This window comes from Vipera berus, assembly GCF_964194415.1.
Source record: "Vipera berus genome assembly, chromosome: 11".
In the NCBI taxonomy this organism is placed as follows: Eukaryota; Metazoa; Chordata; class Lepidosauria; order Squamata; family Viperidae; genus Vipera; species Vipera berus.
In genome coordinates, this window is record NC_138214.1 from 11,029,978 (window position 1) to 11,049,710 (window position 19,733).

The 19,733-nt window shown below is 40.5% G+C and overlaps 1 protein-coding gene across 2 annotated transcripts in view; it reads left to right on the forward strand.

Annotated features, from left to right (window-relative positions):
• The window catches only part of HDX (highly divergent homeobox), a 31,370-nt gene extending 13,914 nt beyond the window's left edge, over window positions 1–17,456 (forward strand). For both annotated transcript variants that reach the window (XM_081336626.1, XM_081336627.1), the window contains 8 exons: window positions 59–1,171; window positions 1,973–2,026; window positions 4,626–4,772; window positions 6,678–6,885; window positions 11,781–11,860; window positions 12,073–12,156; window positions 15,475–15,597; window positions 15,892–17,456. In XM_081336626.1, the coding sequence (XP_081192752.1) occupies window positions 59–1,171; window positions 1,973–2,026; window positions 4,626–4,772; window positions 6,678–6,885; window positions 11,781–11,860; window positions 12,073–12,156; window positions 15,475–15,597; window positions 15,892–16,017 (1,935 nt within the window). In that variant the 3' untranslated portion in view covers window positions 16,018–17,456. The remainder of the gene's footprint in view (window positions 1–58; window positions 1,172–1,972; window positions 2,027–4,625; window positions 4,773–6,677; window positions 6,886–11,780; window positions 11,861–12,072; window positions 12,157–15,474; window positions 15,598–15,891) is intronic.
• Window positions 17,457–19,733: the final 2,277 nt, after the last annotated feature.

Below are 19,733 nucleotides of genomic sequence, written 5' to 3' on the forward strand. Positions count from 1 at the left end.
AAATGCTGGGTGGAAAATTACAGATCCTCTTCACTTACAAATTCCTTTCTGTTTGCAGACGTGGGTTGGAAACAAAAGAAGAAAGATGAGCAGTAAGAACACGGTGGATTCTGGGGGAAGCCCGTCAGCCACGGCCACCAGCACATTGACAATGCCTCCAGAAGTGGCCGTTCAGAATGTGGTCAGCATAGCCCGTTCCCAGAGCCAGCAGTCCTCGTGGACGTCCGCCAATAATGACGTCATAGTCACCGGCATCTATAACCCGGCTACTTCGTCCGGCAGACTGGTTTCCGCCAAACAGACTAACTCCTTGATGAGCGATCTGCATAAAAATTCCCTTTCCAGGTCAGCCGGGAAGAGTGATCCCGAATTCCCCCGGCAGCACCTCGCGGTGACCCGCCAAGCTCCCCATTGTAAAAACGCTTCGCTTTTCCTGGGCGAGAAAACCATCATCCTCTCCAGGCAAACCAGCGTGCTGAATTCGGGAAATTCTATTTATAATCACACCAAGAAAAGCTACGGCGGCTCGTCGGTGCAGACCGCCGAACTAGTGTTACCTCAGAAGCCCGTTTTGTGCCACCGGCCGTACAAGATGGACCAGGTGGGGTGCCAGCGGTTGCAAAAGCCGGAGCACCCCATCCTCGCTTCCTCCGTTCCATCCGGACAGAGATCCAACATGCGAGATCCTTCCTGCAGCACTCACAACTTGGAAATCCGCGAGGTTTTTTCTTTGGCTGTTACCGATCAGTCCCTGGGAGGAGGCAGAGAGAAGAGCCTGGCGTCATCCGGAGAAGGCAGCTGTCTCTCGATCGCAATGGAAACCGGGGATGTGGACGACGAATACGCCAGAGAGGAAGAATTGGCCTCCATGGGCGCCCAGATACAAAACTACTCCCGGTTAAGCGGCACGTCCCTCCGCGTCGAGAATCCAGGATCTGGGTTTTCTGGATCCAGCAGGAACGCAAGTTGCAATTCGCACACGCTGAACGCGAGGAATTTGCACGACAATATCTTGTATCATAACAGAGACTACCGCTTGCCTCCACGGACCTCGTTGCACAGCGCCTCCAGTACCCTCTATAGCAGTTCTTACCCGTCAAGAAGTAACCTTTCTTCTCATTTTGCAGCATCCAATCAACTAAGGCTATCTCAGAACCAAAATAATTACCAGGTAATTGGCTTTTCTTCCCTAAGTTCCGAGGCTTAGGAAATAGTGTCGCCTACATTTTTTAAAAAATGGTAAATCAGGAACTCCAGCTAATGAGCGACTGTAAAGAGAAGTGCTACCTTGTTTTCTGCTACCAGGAAACAAGAACGGTTTTCTGTCCCCCCCCCCTTTTTTCATTTCTTTATATGTGCTCAATTTCCTCTTATGTCCCTGGCATTTCGATACATTATTCCTGTATTACAATTCTGATGACACCCTGAATTTGGATATGATCATTCTGGAAACATCTTCAGAACCGTATGAAGCCAAGAGTACATCTTGATTCACATTCTAGTTAGAGAAACATTTAAATCAATTGAAAATTTTTAAAAAAAACAACAACAAAAAACAAAAACCTTAGCTGAATTTACAAGAATTCAGAACCATTTGATATATTCAAGATTCAGTAAATGATTATTTATTCTGGGGGTTCTCAACCTAAGGTCCGCGGACCTCTGTGGGCTGTGATGTCTTCACAAGGGGTCTCTGAAGGCTTGAATAAATATTATGATTTAAATCTTTAAGTCTTGTGGTCCGTGTCCATGGTCTGTGGCCACAAAAGTTATTTAAAAGGAGGTCCGTGGTGAACAAAAGATTTATTCTCTCTAAGTCAGGTGTCTTAGAGAAAGAAGAATGGTTTATGTTCATCTCAAAAAAACAACAACATCCCAACACAGTTAGTTACACTTAAATCTGTTCTTCAGATGATTATCTGTCTACGCAGCATGCAAATGTACCTTTGTGATAATTTTTTATTTTCTACAGATTTCAGGAAACCTTACTGTGCCTTGGATTACTGGCTGCTCCAGGAAAAGAGCAGTAAGTTAATCTTACTGGACCAACTTTCAGCTTTTGTGTTCATTTATTGCATGTATTTATTTATACACTACACAGCTCTGAGTAGGGTATAATAAATTTTAGCCAACAGTGAGAAGGATTTGTTATTTTTCCAAGAAACATTGCATGTAATCATTCTGATTTGAGTTGTTTTTATTTTGCAGCCCTGTAAATTTTGGGGGATTGTTATTAATGGAGGCAGTAGTCAGTTAAAAGTTATTATACTCTGTTATTCAAAAATCCTGTCCCTTAAGTGTTACAAATCAGCTTAATATTAATTATATCAATCAACAGCTTTCATTGTTGTGTTTCAGTGATGGCATCACAATAATAAAAACTGCTGGAAAATAGTTGTACTCATGAAGTATTTTTAAAAGCCAATGGAAAACCTAGTGAGGGTTAAAACAATGTGGCAATCTTCTTGGAAAACAAAATAAATCTTTTTAAAGATGAGCCTTGCTGATCCCAAGAATAATGAAGACAGTTTCAGTTGTGGGCTATCAAAATAAAACCTCCATAGTCCCAATTTATAGTCCCATTTCTACCGATTATTAGTCTCAAGTTAAATTCCGTCTGCTTCCAAATAGTTTTGTCTTTCTTTCGTTTTCCTCTCGTTTAATTTCAAGCAAATGAAATCACAGCTAGGCGGCACAAAGGAAAAGCAAAGTAGAACAGGAAGGCTGTGAATCTTTTGGTTCTGCAATAACTAAATATATCCTAAAAAAATAGTTTTGTACAGATTTTCTCTTTAATGTTGTTGGTTAACTATCTTACTATTAATTTGTGTTGATGTTAAATAGCCTGAATCTGTGCAATTAAAAATGCTTTCAAGACCATTTTAAAACCTGATTGCGGAAGCTGTAATCTAACAAACGGCACCAGTTTCTAGACTTTTATATAATCTTCATTTGCACAGGGAAATTCAAGTGAGTTTTGCAAATGAAATTTTCAAAGTAATTTGTCATTGTCTCTAGTTATGCTAGGACACAGGTCTGCAACCCGCGGCTCCGGAGCCACATGCGGCTCTTTCAGCCGTCTCCTGCGGCTCCCAGTCCTCTGCTATGTGTAGTCCCCCCCCCCCAAAAAAGTGGGACTAAAAAAGTTCAACCAATCAATTCAAATATGCATGGTAGGTGCATATCTCGCCTTGGCTCCACTCTTCAAACCCTGTTCTGTGCATGCGCACACATTTTTTGTGGCTCCCAGTTTTTCCTTTTGTGAGGGAACCAGTTCCGAGTGGCTCTTTCACTGTTTCAGGTTGCTGACCCCTGTGCTAGGATAACAAAGTACTCACAAGTTGGTTTTGTGACCAGAATAATCTTAGGTGCCATTTTTAAATGACTCATACTGAAAAGTGATCCAGAGTAAAGTTTCTTAACACTTTAAGCCATGGTATATAAATGGATCCTTAATAAATATAGATGTCCAATAATAAAGGAGTGAGCTTTTCTCTCGTATAATTTTGTGTATGATTGAACTGAATTATGGCCCACACTAATCCGTCCACTTCTCATTAATGCAGTCAAAATATTAGTGCGAATCAAGCCAATTTTTTATTTTTCATTGTTAGGAGGGAGCATGTATAGTGATCCCGATTTTAATGTTCTAGGAATCCTAGTGTAAAGATCAAAAATTCAAGTAATCTTTGCATTTTGAACAAAGTTTGGCCAGATCTTCTGAAAAGCTCATAAGCGAAATATGAAGCCTTTTCTGTCCCAAGACCTTATATTCTCCTTTTTAAAATATCAGATTAGTTATGTAGGCATCGACATAATAATTGCCTGAATCTTTTGTTAAGCTATTCAAGTTGCTGGACAACGTTTAATTTATCTGTTGTGAATTACAGAAATTATTTACATATTGCCTATCAGGTTCAGTGGTTGATCCTAAACTGCCAGTAGTCCATAATGGAGCCTGTACTATATATATATATTGTATTCAATTATTGTTTCTAGGTTTTTCTTTTGTTACCTTGCTGATCATTGACTCTAGTTATAAAAAAAATTAATTTGACTGTGGCATCTTTCTGGAACATTGCTTTTTGCAAGTTTCTGAGCTTTTAATAAGCTGTATTTAGTAATCTTTGCATATTTGTGCGTGCGCACCCATGTCCTTGTACGTTTCCCAAACAACTGTACATTCTGTTTTGTAAGGCAAAGGAAAATTCTAAAATTCTGCAGCTAAATACAGCCATTTTAATTGGGTACAAGTGACTAAGCTTGATGTTGAGAAGGGGTCTGTGACAACTCGCCGCAGACAACTCACCACGATCAGCTTGCCACGGACAACTCACCACGGGACAAGAGTTACACTAATATCGAAGAAATAATCCAATAGAATGGTTAAAGAAAGGATGCTAAAGGAGGGACAAAAATTAAATGTGAATAACAAAATAATTTTTAGTTATTTTAAATAATTGAATTGTGGAACTGTCCCACAATGAGTTATCCTGTGGCAAATTGGCTGCAGCAAAGTTGTCCCATTCTGGTTGAGAAGACCTTCATTTTCACCGTCTGTCCTCGTCTGTTTTTTGCACTCTCCATTGAGGTGGGGGGAAAAAGGTTATGTGCTTGTTTTACAGTTACAGGACCGTACACAATTCAGCGACCGAGATTTAGCTACGCTTAAGAAATATTGGGATAAAGGCATGACCAGCCTTGGATCAGTTTGCAGAGAGAAAATTGAAGCCGTTGCTGCAGAATTAAACGTTGACTGTGAAATAGTAAGGGTAAGAACCTTACGTATGTAGAAACCCAAAATAGCCTGGATGAAAGTTTTCTCTCTCTTTTTTTTTCTGAATTGCAAGAGTTAGACCGAAATAGATTGCATGTGTTATTGCATGGTTACATTAGCAAGCGCTCTGTTTCCTGTCTATTTATAGATATCGTGCCTTAGGTGAGACATTTATTGGTAGATACTATATGTTAGATGTCTGATACTTCAGTTGTTTTGCGATTTATATAGTTTTTCCTTTTAAAAAATGAGAATGAGAAGGAGTAACAGTTGTTTTCAGTTCTTCGTCACACACACACACACACACACACAAACGCACGCCCAAAAGAGGAAAAGACAGGAGCTATGCTTTGCATGTATAGAGTTCCAAGTATATTATCTCATTCATCTTTCCAATTTGCAAACTTGGCAAACTCTGCTTGAATACCTGGGGCTTTGAGAATAGAATATTTTTCACGGGAGAAGAGTAGTAAGAGCTGGGAGGTGGAGTAAAATGTGCCATCAGCTTAGAGTCCATGTGTTGCCACCAACAAGCCAAGTCCAGTCCCACTTATCTGGTCCCAATTTAGTGCTGACCCTTAGTTGACCAGATTCTTCTGCATAAACTTCAATAAATCATTTATGCTGCAATTGACATGAGTGATCCTGATTTTTTGAGCCTGATACACATTGCGCTCAATGAAGAGGCAAAGAAAGGCTGAGCATTCATGAGAATAAAGCTAGTCCTCAATTTACAACTATAATTGAGCCCAGATTTAGGGTCATAAGTTGTCCCAGTCATTAAGTAGGTCACCGTGTGATTGGTTTCGAATTTTACAACCTTTTTTGAAACAGTTATTAAATGGTGTATAACCTCCCCAAACATTTATTGAATATTCAGAGTTCTGAGCATCCTATATCTTTCTGGGGGCCCCCTAAAAACTGCATCAAGTGCAGTTTTTAGAGTACATAATCCTGTGCACATCTCACAGGTGCTTTTAAGTGAGAAATCAGATATAATTAGGGCAGCCCTTGCCATCTAATTCTTTCTCTGTAGTTCTTTTCTTAGCCAAATCTTGTAATTGCCATTAAGGTGCCTCTAATCCTAATACTTCAGTACGGTACATTTCAGACATCCATTTATTTATAATCAATAAGTAAACAGCTTTTCATCCAAAGCTAATTGGATTAGAGGTGATAAAATTGGAAGAGAAGAAATGAGAACATATGTTGAAATTCCATTAAGCTTCTCTTGAATCCTAAATCTTAACGTGGAATTGCCGCCCACGTATCTCCAAACAAACTTCAATAATTTGAGTGTGTTTCTTCTTGAATGATTATTATTTATTATTATTATTATTTATTAAATTTATATGCCGCCCTTCTCCCTAAGGACTCAGGGCGGCTCACAACAATAAAAAATTAAAAAACATAGAACACAAAGATTAAAAAAAATTAAACAATAAATAAAGAAATAAAGGACAATTTAAGCCGATAAAAACCAAATTTAAAAACCATGATCAGTCCAGGCCCACTTGTTGGAACAACCATGTCTTCAAGTCACGGCGGAAGGATCGAAGGTCAGGGGCCATCCGCAGCTCCGGAGGCAGTTCATTCCAGAGGGTCGGCGCGCCCACAGAGAAGGCCCTCCCCCTGGGGGTCGCCAGCCGGCATTGCCTGGCCGACGGCACCCTGAGGAGGCCGACTCTGTGGGAGCGAACCGGGCGATGGGAGGTTGACATTGGCAGCAGGTGGTCTCGCAAGTACCCTGGGCCTAAGCCATGTAGGGCTTTAAAGGTAATTACCAGCACCTTGAATCACACCCGATTGTTGTTGTGATTGTGGCTTGCTTAGCATTTCAGCTTTGGGACCAGCGATAAGGTCTTAAATGTTTTTCCCCGTATCTGTTTCCTTGCTCAAGACTTGGATCGGAAATAGGAGGCGAAAGTACCGTTTGATGGGCATTGAAGTGCCTCCTCCTCGAGGTGGCCCTGCCGTTTTTTCGAGCCACTCTGATTCCAGTGATAAATCGGTACCCATTCCAGGAGACGACCCCCTGACTGATATAGGAGAGGATAATGACAGGAATGATGAAGTATCCATCTGCTTATCGGAAGGAAGCTCCCAAGGTATTGAAAGCTGTCATTGGTGTTCTAGTGTAACGCGTGGGGCCTTCGGGATTTTACCGTACGTCCTTGACTTAGGGCCAGAATTGGGACCAGAGTTTCCATTGCTAAGCAAGGCATTTGCTAAGCGAGTCAGGCCTGATTTTATGACCTTTTCCGCCATGGTTATTCAGTGAATCACTGCAGTTGTTAAGTGAACCACATGGTCGTTAAGGAGCCGAACTTCCCCCTTTGACTTTGCTTACCAGCAGCCAGCTGGGAAGGTTGCAGATGATGATGATGATGATGATGGAAGGGACCTTGGAGGTCATCTAGTCCAACCCCCTGCTGGTGCTCATGTGACCCTGGGATGCTGCAAATACCGTAAATATGTGGCACTTGGCATGCGCCCAAATTTGCCCGTGTGACTATGGGACGTTGTCAAGAGTTGTAAGGGTGAGGAGTGGTTGCAGGTCACTTTTTTCAGTGCCATTGTAAGTTCCAACAATCGCTTGTAAGCGGTTGTAAGTCAAAGACTATGTTCCAGGTAATCACCCATTATTTCCTGGATGGTCCTTCTATCTTATCCCCTCAGTTCTCCAACTTTTCTTTCTAAATAATATGGGCCCCCATTTCTTTCTTTCTCAGTGCTGCCTGGAGATGCCAGAATTGAAATCTGGATCTTCACCTTACTGATCACATCTATTGCTGCCAAGTGATTGCCTTTTCCCCAACTAACAATAGAGTTGTTGGAAAATAGAGAATGTGCCAGAATTGAATACATATCAAGGAAATCTGGTTTATTTGACATACCGAGAAATACCAGCAACGAAGACCCTGTGCACATATTTATAAAACACAAAGCAGTGGAGGAATCTTTTTAGCATTTATCTTGTAGTTATTTTTTTTTGGGGGGGGGGGTCAGGGATAATTACTCAGGAGTCACCCTGGATTAAATGTTGTGTTTTTATCTGAACTCCCCTGTTTAGTGAGCCTTGGTTGAGCAGTGGGCTAATGCCTCCTTAAGTAACACCAGCTGCCTGCAATTAGTGCAGGTTGGAGTCCCACCAGGCTCAAGGTTGACTCAGCCTTCCATCCTTACGAGGTAGGTAAAATGAGGACCCAGATTGTTGGGGGCAATAAGCTGACTTTGTAATAATGCCGCTTGGGGGTGTGTGTGAAAGCCCTAGTAAGCAGGCATATACATAGAATGAAGGCTACTGCTAAGCTTGTAAGCCGCCCTGAGTCTTCGGAGAAGGGTGGGATATAAATGGAATTAAAATAAAATAAAAATAAAAATAGTGACTTATGACTAGCTATGTATTCTGCTTTATTTCTTCCAAGTTGACAATATGCTATTTCTTCCAAAGGCATTGGTGATCAATCAAGGAAGAGGCTTCCATGGGTCAACTTTATACAATGTTCCTCACATGTGGGATTGTGTTATGAATTTTCTATCAATACACCCTAATCCTAGTTAAAAAGTCAATCTGGGCCAGGATGTATGCCCAACATAATTTTGCTTCTATATCTTGTCTGAATATTTCATTGCTCATTTGGACAATCCAAGTCTGGATAAAGTTTTGCTTTTCAGGCTAACTCTAAAGGGATAATTAATTTTTCAGTAGAAGAGAGGGATAGACTCCTGACTTGGCACTGATCTTTTAATACGGTTGGAATGATCCTTTAGTGTTGGATCCCATTCTTAGTAACCCAACAAGTGACAGAGGCAGGCTGTTACGATGCTAGAAGTGTGTTTTAAAATGTACAAGCAACAATAACTGTGTCAAGTTAAAAGTGAACACGGGTTCACATTTTACCGACTTCACAGTTCAGCTAATTGCGCCTGGTGCTTTTGACTGGAACAAATTGCCAAGGTTTTGCCTTGGGTACTTCAAAAATAGCCTGTTTCTAGGGCACGTTAATGGATAGATAGATATGCCAGGCTCAATCTCATCATTTTGTTTAACCAATTTGGAGAAGGCAAAGGTAAAAAAATATAAAATAAACAAATCTGAGAACTTGAACGCTTCTGATGAGTCTGTCAGAATTTCAGTTACAAAGAGAATACGATAACAACACAAAATTGGCTGGAAGTAACTTGAAAGCCAAGCGCGTCGCTAAAAATCTGCAAATCTTCTTTTCGCCTGAGGTGAAAGAACTCCTCCGACAGCAAGAGGACTTGAGAAGTAGAACATTCTGCAGCTCTAGCAAGAAACTATCTTAAAATTAATTGAGTCTGACACTCTGAGGCCTACGATGGAGCCATCAAAGAGAGGTACCAAGAAGATCGCTCTGATCAATGCATAGACATTCAGTTTTGCAGCTACTAAGATTGTTGGATGAGCAGGCCCAAAAACAGCCAGTAATGTGATTGAAGCCAGGGAAACAGACCCTCCTCCTCAGTCAGCAGGAGTGCTGATTTACCACCAGCCTATCAAGTACTCAGAAAGCGAGGGCTGGGCAGCACAAGCAAATGACAGCCAACGACTTAAAAGCCAGCCATCAACACACCCCAATCAACATCTAAAAAAGCTACTTACAACAGGCACACTAAATACCGCACAGAGAACAGCACACACTCTGCTAGAGAGAAGTTCCCTGAAGATGGGCTCCAGCACGAGTCCAAAAGCTCAATTACAAAACCTCTGGTTCCAGCGGCCAACTCAGATTGGATCCTGTAATGCGTAAACAAGTTGCAGGATAAATACTGGGGGTTTTTTTAACGATACAAGCACAGAAATACTTGTTTTTTTATACTTCAGCGATGATGATGATGTGTTTGTGCCTCCATAAAATACCAAGCTACATCCATTTTACTGTTCAATGCTTCCTAGATGTGAAATAGGTTGCTATTTAGCATGAGCTGTTCAGTTACCTGCCTTTTTGGAGGACTGGGGAAAACTTAGCTACAATTAAAGAGGTTAATTTATTTTCCATGCAGGGAATTCTTGAAAGTCGTTTTCTGTGTCAACATGTTCCTACAGAATTTCCTGGTTCTATAATTCTAGAATTACTTCTAGAATATTCTAATACTAGAATACCTGTTCTAGAACAGGCGCAGGTCCCTGCACCTGTTATAAAGTTATCACCACAGGTAGTCCTTGACTTACCACAGTTCATTTAGTGACCATTCAAAGTTACAACACCACCACCACACAAAGAAAGTGACTTAGGAGCATTTTTCACACTTAACGGCCTTTGCAGCATCGCCATGGTCATATGATCAAAATTGGAAGGCTTGGCAACTGGTTCATATTTATGACAGTTGCCATGTCCCAGGGTGGGGGTGGGGGTGTCACGTGATCCCCTTTTGCGACCTTCTGACAAGCAAAGTCAATGGGGGAAATCTGGATTCACTTAACAACCGGGGTTAACTAGCTTAACAAGTGCAGTGACTCCCTTAACAACTGTCATAACAGAAATATAATTTTATCATATTTTATCTATATCTTAAATTATTGTACACTATTACAATTTCATTTTAGATTGTATTTTATTACCATTTCATTTTAAATCTTATTTTATTCTAATTCCATTTTAAATTGTATTTTATCAAATTCCATTTTAAATTGCTTTTATCAAATTTTAGTAACAATTTGTTGCTGGAAGTTTGCACTCTGATATGACCCAGGGGCTAATCAATAAAGAATTATTATTATTATTATTATTATTATTATTATTATTATTATTATTATTATTATTATTATTATTATTATTATAACTGTCATAACATGGGGCAAAATTCACTTAACAAGCGCTTCCCTTAGCAACAGAAATGTTCAGCTCAATTGGGGTCATAAGATGAGGACTTTCTGTATGTCTGCTGTTTGAGTTGGACAATGAAAGGAAAGGATTCACTTTATTCCCGAAATGTAGTAGCTCATAGCGGTGAGGGGAGACACTATTTCTTGAAATGAAAGTAGCTAACATTGGGCACGCTATCAAAGCAGCCGCTAAGCAAGAAATAACTCTACTCTGCTTTTCTGTGTAATGTTTTACTTGATCATTTTTAATGGCCACCAGACTGTTTCTGCCATCTCTTGATCTTGGTTCCATAGCTTTATCCCCAAGGCTTAAAATTCACACTAAACTGTAGCTTAAAAGAAAACTTTTATAAGATGAGGTATCGCTGGTATTTAACGCCAGATAGGTTATCTAGAATGTATAAAGGTATCTCGAATGAATGTTGGAAATGTACATTTAAAGAAGGGGCTTTTTTATCATTTATGGTGATAAAGCAAAGAAACATTGGAGTAGGGTTCATAGTTTAATGCAGAAGATTCTTAAAGTGAATGTGAAGATTTAAATTGGAAACTTTCCTTCTGGGTCTAATGGAAAAAGACTTGGAAAACTGGTTAGTTTCGACAGTGGATATCTCTCATTTCTGCTCTTCTTTGGCCTTGGTGAGATTTGAAATCTAGCTCCACATTAATAACAGCGGAGGGAGCGAAAACCTCCAGATCAAGTCCTAAACACGCATCTTGCTTCCCAGTTTTTATCCTTTTTCACGAACACCAATGATCTGTTGACTAAACTAGAAATACCATTAAAGAGGTGCTCAGTATCTGAATAATGGTTCATCATTATTTGTCTCACTCCCGTGGCCCCAAAGATTTAATTCTAGCATTACTATTTCAGAAGAAAAACAAGAGGATTTAACAGGATGATTTTATCCTGAGAAGAAAAGAAAAAACAGAAGTTCCAGCAACCGTGTGCTTTTTTTTTTCTTTTCGATTTTGTTATTAACTCTTTTAATTGCAGTATATAGACAAATTTGATTTTACTTAAACAAGACGTTTATCATAACGACCTGTGACGTGGGAGCGGACACACTTTTTCTTTCTTTCTGAGGGATTTTCTGGCAGTCTTTAGATCAGCACGTTGCTTAGCACTGCATCGCTGTTTATTTCTTGCAGAAGAACACAATGAAGTTCTTCCAAGCGAAGACATTGGCCACAAAGAAGAGGACCACGCTACTGTGTCTTCCGATAATGTGGTGAGAATGCTTCCTAAAATCAACTTACCGAATTAAAAACCCCAAAGCTTGGTGGACTGATTATCTGAAGGGCTTTGTGTTGTGCCGTAGAACTGGGGAGGAGATCGGGGGGCGGGGAGGAAAAATCACCTTGGACAGCTTTTGTGGAGGACGACTTGTGTCAAAACGTTTCCTTTCAAAAATGACATATGCTGTCTGCTTTTTCCTTCAAGAAAATAGAAATAATAGACGATGAGGAAAGCGATATGATAAGTAATTCCGAAGTGGATCAGATGAGCTCTCTTTTGGACTACAAAGTAAGTGCCTTCCATTTTTTGCTCAAGCAGAAAAACCATTATCCTCTAAATCAGAGGTGGGGGAACAATGGCCCCTTTATGACTTGGCAGACTTCAACTCCCAGAATTCCTGCTAGGAGTTGAAGACCACAAGTCATAAAAGGGCCATCATTTCCCCCACCACCACCACCACCACCCCTATTCTAAATATACAGATTTTATTTATTTTTTATTTTAATTCCATTTATATCCCGCCCTTCTCCGAAGACTCAGGGCGGCTTACAAGCTTAGCAGTAGCCTTCATTCTATGTATATGCCTGCTTATTAGGGCTTTCACACACACCCCAAGCGGCATTATTACAAAGTCAGCTTAATTGCCCCCAACAATCTGGGTCCTCTTTTGATCAAAGAATTAAATTAAGAATATGAAGGTCGGTCCAAGCCAACACAAGGTGTTGTAGCTTCTGCGGTTAGAAATCAGGAAGACAAGATAATCTTAAAACCTCAAACTGTGGTTCAGATAAGCTGGCTGTTCAAAACCAGTTCCCTTGTTTCTCAGCCCATCTAATGCAAGCAGGGAGATTTGTTTTACTATCAACCCCCGCCACACACCCTCTTTCCACTCCCCTCTCCCTTATGTTAAACAGAGGTTGCATTTCAGTCAAATGAGCACATTGGAAATATCGTGACCCTCATTGGTTATGACACCTAATACAGGTTAGGCGTCCTCAATTTTCAGTCATCGTTGACCCTGGCAATCACGGTCATGAATTGTGACGGTCGTAAAGTGGGTCACCACATGACTGGACCTGTTTTTCACAGCCTCTTTTGAGGCAGCTGTTAAGTAAACCCATTATTTGCTACCGGTCGTATTCCCCCCCCCACACACACACAAACTAGAAGTAAATGCCACTTTTCTGTCAAATTCAAGGTGCTAACAATGACATACAAAGCCCTACATGGCATGGGTCCGGACTACCTACGGGAGCACCTTCTGCCAATGTCAGCACCCCACCGTCCTGTGCGCTCCCACAGAGAGGGCCTCCTCAGGGTGCCACCGCTCAAGGAATGCCGGCTGGTGGCCCCCAGGGGGAGGGCATTCTCAGTGGGTGCGCCAGCCCTCTGGAACTGCTTGCCTACCGAAATCCGGATGGCCCCCGACCTCCGCACCTTCCGGCGCGACTTAAAAACTTACCTGTTCCAGCAGTCCGGCCTGGCCTGATAGCTCTAATTGGGGTCCCAGTTTGTTTTGACTATTGTTTTTCACTATTGTTCAATCTGTATACCTACCTTACTCTGTACACCGCCCCGAGTCCCTCGGGAGAAGGGCGGTTTATAAAAACAAACAAACAAACAAATAAACAAATAAACAAACAAATAAATAAATAAATAAATAAATAAATAAATAAATAAAACTATTGTAAATTGTAATCACCTGACTGTAAGACTTTACAAACAAGCATCAAGATAGGTTGGTTACGAAGCATCCAAAATGTGTTCACAATGCCTTTTGGGTGGGGTGTGTGGAAGGGCAAAGCCAGCACTCCAAACCTAGTTCATAAGTAACTTGTCAGGAGTCTCTCATTACTTTGAATGGTTCACTAAGTGACGGTCATAAGTCGAGGAATACCTGTATTTCTAACAAACTGGTTAAATTTATCAGAGGATATGGAGGGTGAATGAGGAGGGGTTTTTTTTTTTTGAAAAAAAAAGGTCACACTGTGTGGCTTTTATGAAGTCTATTATGAAGCGGTGAAGATCCTTTAATACGTATAGTCCGCAACGGAGCCCAAAATTTCTGTCATTAAGTGAGTTTTGTCCCATTTTACGATCTTGCTTGCCACAGTTGTTTAGTGGATCACAGCAGTTGTTAAGCTAATAACCGGTTGTTAAGGGAATTGACTTTGCTTATCAAAAGGTCGCAAAAGGTTGATCACATGACTTTAGGACACTGCACCGTCATAAGTATCATCTGAATTTTGAATCACCTGTTCATGGGGATGCTGCGAAGGTTCTAACTCTGAAAAATGGTGCTAAGTAACTTTTTTTTAGTACCGTCATAACTTTGAACAGTCACTAAATGAAGTGTTGTAAGTCGAGGACTATATAACCTTCTTCATCCTGCTCCACCTTCGTGTGCAAGTGTAGCACTCGGTGCTGGAAAGTCTTGAGTACAAATTAAGGACGGTGAGAACATAACTCCAGGCAGATGGTGCTGAAGCAAACATTTTTAGAAGTAGGATGAATGACTTTATTTTTTAAGGCAGAATGTTCCAATTTCACCAGCTTGTAGATTACAGGCTAATGTTTGGTTTTGATGCCATATAAGCAACAACAGTTGGGGACTATGATAAGGGCAGCTTTTTGCCAAATTTGCAAAGGTTACATCTATACATAAGAATTGGAGGTGGATCACTTCTAACTTAGATTTCACTTGGTGTAACTATAGAACGCATCTTATCCTAGAACAATGCCAGGCTTAAAGTAAATGGCAGCCTTTGAAAAACACAGAGTATGTGTGCAGTTGACCTTCACATATTTACTTCATGATCCCTACTTTAAGAGAAAGTGCAGTGCCAGATGAATATAAATGTGAAGAAAGTGGCTTTTTTTTCTTCAGGATCACTTCCCACTAATCTAAATAGTGTGACGTGAAAACTACCAAAACTTGTTATTGTTGAATTTTGATAAACAGCTATTCTAAGTTAAATGAGCTAATGTCTGAGAAAAACAGGCTATCCATATTTTTTTAAAAATGGAGTTCCAATCCTATTGCCCTGTTTGTTGTTGAAATGTGGGAAGAATATTTCCTAGTTACAAAAAATGAAGGAAGGAAGGACGGAAGGAAGGAAGGAAGGAAGCAGAGAGAGAGAGAGAAAGAAAGGAGAGAAAGAAAGAGAAAAAGAATTGATAGATAGATAGATGATAGATAGATAGATAGATAGATAGATAGATAGATAGATAGATAGATAGATAGATAGATAGATAGATAGATGTATTTTGCTTGTGGATTTTAGTGTTTGATTGCTGCTGTGCTTTATTATTTACTATTTCTCATTTTGAGAGTATATTGGTAAAATGTTTTGTAAATTTATTATAAATACAAAAATAATTTTGTGTCTCAAATCTATGAGAATGTGATCCGTTTTTATATTAATATTGGCTTTTTTCTCAAGCATAAAGCTCCATATATTTGCACCACATATTTGCAAATATAGCTCCTCTTTTTAAAAAAAAAACCAAAAGGGGGAAAAACACACATTAGAGAACAATTTAACTCCCTTACAAAATGAAGCATTATACTGAAAGTTATATGGAATTTTTTTTCTCTCCCTCCAGAATGAGGAAGTAAGATTCGTTGAGAGTGAACTGGAGCATCAAAAACAGAAGTATTTTGAACTTCAGGCTTTCACTAGAAGCTTGATACTTGCTGTCAAAACAGATGATAAAGATCAGCAGCAGGTAAGGCTGAAAAAAAGAGGGGGGGGAACTTTTGTCACTTTTAAAGGGACTGAAGGCCTCTGCTATGAAGCTCATGGAGTTGAAGTCCATGAGTCATAAAAGGGCCGAGGTTGCCTATCCCTGCCTTACGCCATTTCAGACAAATGGCTGTCCAGTCTCTTCTTAAAAGCCTCCAGTGATGGAGCACCCACCGCAAGCCATTCCACTGGTTAGCTGTTGATGTGGTAGGTGCCCAAACTCCCAAGCATAATAAATGGCCACTTTTTCACTATCCCCATTTTCTTTGTCATGCAGGCCCTTCTAGCCGACTTACCTCCCGAATTGGAAGAGATGGATTTCAACCATACATCTCCAGAACCTGACGATACCTCATTCAGCTTGTCCTCTTCGTCCGAGAAAAATGCCTTGGACAGTTTGTGATCTTTCTGACAAAGGAAACCCACACAGTATAGTTTTGTCCTAACGTGTGTATGTTTTGAACCGATTACATGGGGGTTAACCAATATCCTTAAAATATGAAGGAAGAACGTAGGGCGGGAAAGCCGGCGAGCCAGTTGTATATGGAGGGCATCCGGATAGTTTCCCGCAGATTCAGAGTTTTGCTGTTGATAAATGTGAACGCTACTTGAAAGCTGCTCCTGGCAGCTCTCTCTCTTTTGACGATGGTACCTTCGTAACAACATGAACTTAATAATAAGCCCTTGACCTAACGAGGGCACCGAGAATGGAAGAATAATAATCAATTATGTTAATAACTACAGTCCTTCCTAATGTTAACCCGTCAGTCCTACAGTGTGATATTTTGCCTTTTCTTGTTCTTTTCCCCTTCTCAGGTAGATGGACTGGTCGCTGGAAATTATGGGTTTCAAGAGATCAGTGGGGATAATTTGGGCCTTCACTCAAATGATGATCATTCTAACCAGGGAACAGACAAAAGAAGTATTGGTCTCTTTTCTTCTCCTTCCTTTTTTCCTGTATATAGGAAAATCCTTGTATCTTCTCTTCATCTTGGGATGATGAAATATCCTGGAATATTTTCATTACTGAAAAAAGAAAAGCAAATCTATTTATCTTAGCTCTTAATAAATTATTTTGTGTATATCAGCAGGTGGAAATTCCAAGCAAGCAAGCAAGCAAACACGTGACTCTTTTAAGTGCACAGTTCAGAAAAAAAACAAACACAATTTCCAGTTGCACAGCCTTCCTCTTTAGTACACTGTAGAGATTGGTAGTAATAATCCCATAAAGCTGCAAAGATCCAGTATAGATCCATGTCTGAAGATATGCTTGTGGCTTACTTACAAGTGACTGGTCCCTGAGCAAGCCTCATATGAAAAAGATGAAAATGTGTTTGGCAGAAATTGTGACTCAAGAGAAGAAGAAAAAAAAACTTCATAAGTGGTGTGAGACATTTTGATGAGAATTCTCTTGAAGGGGAAATATATTCCTGGACTTTTAATGTGGAACAGTTACTTAGTCCATATACTTATTAAGATAATTGGTTTTTTTTTAAAGAAACAAACAAACCAGCTAGCAAACACTAATGTATGGATTAGCTCTGAATAGAATGTAGCAAATGTACAACACATTTATGCAGCCAGGCTTAAAAGTTATTTTGATGGATTTTGGGGGCAATTAGTAGGCCGTGTAGACCTGACCTCAGCGAGAAATATATTGGAGTTCCTCCATCTTTGCTGTTTGCATCAAAATGCTCAGAATAACTTCTAAGAGTCCAATGGTCCTCTTTTTTTCAACTACTGCTGGAAACTTAAGATTAATGTTTAATCTTAAACTTTTTTTTTTAGAATTTTGATCTAAAGTTATGTATGTCGTGTCTTAAATAGGATAATGAAAATGTTACTTACCAATTTGTACGCTTTGTTCTTTGGGATAGTATTTAACTGATTGATTAGGTGCTTGTCAAGTCCATGTTGACTCTTAGCGACCACGTAGTTAGGTTTTTATCCAGGCTGAGACGTCCCCGGTGTGGCCTTGTAAGGTCTCTCAGTGCTGCCTTCGCAAAAGCGTAAGATAAATAAGAGACGCTCTCTTGATGCTCCATAGCACAAACCTGGAAGGCACAGTTGTCACATTCTACGGAAGTGTTGGTAAGAAAACTGCTGCGTAAGAAAACTGCCCTCCCTCTTCTAGAGTCCCCTTGTACGTTATTCCGTAAATTCCAACTCGCGGTTTCTTCACCTCAGCTGCCACCGCCTCCTTGCCCTCTTCCTTGCTTTTATCTCTCGGCTCTCTTCCTAGTTGCTCTCTTAAGAACGAAAAGCACAGGAGAAGCAAGATTGCGACTCCTTTTTTAGCCTAAGAAGGTTTTGCCAGGGCCAGGGAGGGAAGGGTTTTGCAACTTCACATCTTGCAGAGGAGAAATTAAGAGAGGGTTGTTTTTTGTCCCCCCCCCCCCCCGTCTAATCGCACCTCTGGGTGAAAGCGAATGTACTGCAACTATGAGCAATGATGTATTTCCTCTCAAGTCAACGTCAAAAAAGAACGGTGGGCTTGGGTGCCGTTCTGCATCAAAATCCAATGCCAAAGAAGGCTGTATTCTTTTGGCCCATGTAAATTATGCAAATTTATTGGACACGGGATAATTAGGGTTTCCCCCCCCCCTTTTGTTAATACTGCTCTTGTTTGCTTTCTGGAAAGGAGGACTCTGCTTGTTCCTCTACCTCCAAACCCTGGAAAGCTCATGAAGGCCACACCTCTGGCTTCTGAGTTTTCAGCAAGCATTCCTTAAAAGTTCGTATATAGCACAATTAGCAGCAATAAAACTAAATCGACGAGATTTCTCAAGAAGCTGTTCTAGGCTCACTGCCATGTTGATAGTTACGTCTGCATTACGTGGCCTTTGTGACTTGTTTCTGGAGTCACGAAATGCAGCTTGAAGTGCTTGTCGTCAGCACTACGTGCATTTTGGAAAAAAAACCAAACAAAATGAATGTAAAAGGTAGGAAGCAAGCTGAGGCAATGCATGATAAGGCTGGCCTAATAGAGAAGGAAGGTTGTGATGGAGAGCCCAAAAGATGACAGGGAAAGATCTGCAGATCTGAACTGCATGTTGTTTTTAGGGCAAGCACCTGTTGTTTCAAATCCCATTTCTATTTGCATTTGCTTAGCCCAGGGCTCTTCAAACGTGGCCCTTTTATGACTTGTGGACTTCAACTTCCAGAATTCCTCAGCCAGCACGCCTGGCTGAGGAATTCTGGGAGTTGAAGTCCACAAGTCATAAAAGGGCCACGTTTGAAGACCCCTGGCTTAGCCAAATGCACTGCAACTGATGTTAGGAAGAGAAGGGATGTCAGAAAGACCTCCAGGATTACTTAGGCCAGTGTTTCTCAAGATGTGTGGATTGCTGTGCTGGCTGGGGAATTCTGGGAGTTGAAGTCTACACGTCTTAACAGGTACCAAGTTTGAGAAACATTGATCTGGGCCAGGTGTGTCCAACCTATGGCCCACGGGCCACCTGCGGCTCAGGACAGCTAGCGATGAGGGTCCAATAAGACTGTAAACTTTTAACATCATTGTAAACTAAGTAACATCATCAGTAGCACTGATAACATTACCTAGTTTGGGTAATGAAACATCTGCAAGAAAACAAGCAAGCTCAGAGAGCACCAAGGACCCCTCATGGTCAACTTTTAACCTTCTGTGATTTATATACATTAACTCTGTTCTGTATTTTACATGTGGCCCAGGACACTTCATCCGATGTGGCTGAGACAAGCCAAAAGGTTGGACAACCCTGATTTAGACACTTCTTGTGTTTAGTCAAAGAGCAGCAATCCAAACATCGTAAATGGTAGTTTCAGTGGAAATGCAAGTTGAATAGTGTTTTGAAAGAAATGGAAAGCTATTTCATACAAAAGGGTGGGTTTTTTTTTAAATTTGTTTGTTTTTGTATTTAGCTACCTCGGATGTAGATACCCGTATTCCTAAGCTATAAAGATGCCTTTCAGCTTTGCAACGATTCTAGAAATTCTGTGGAAGGCTTTATATATTGTTTAGGCAAATCTTTTGGTGAACTGGAAATCGTTTATTTTTACCAGTAATTTGTGTAGCACTTTGGTTTGTGTATGCCCAGCTCCAACGTCAAGACACTTATTTTGATTTTTTTAAAGGCATGG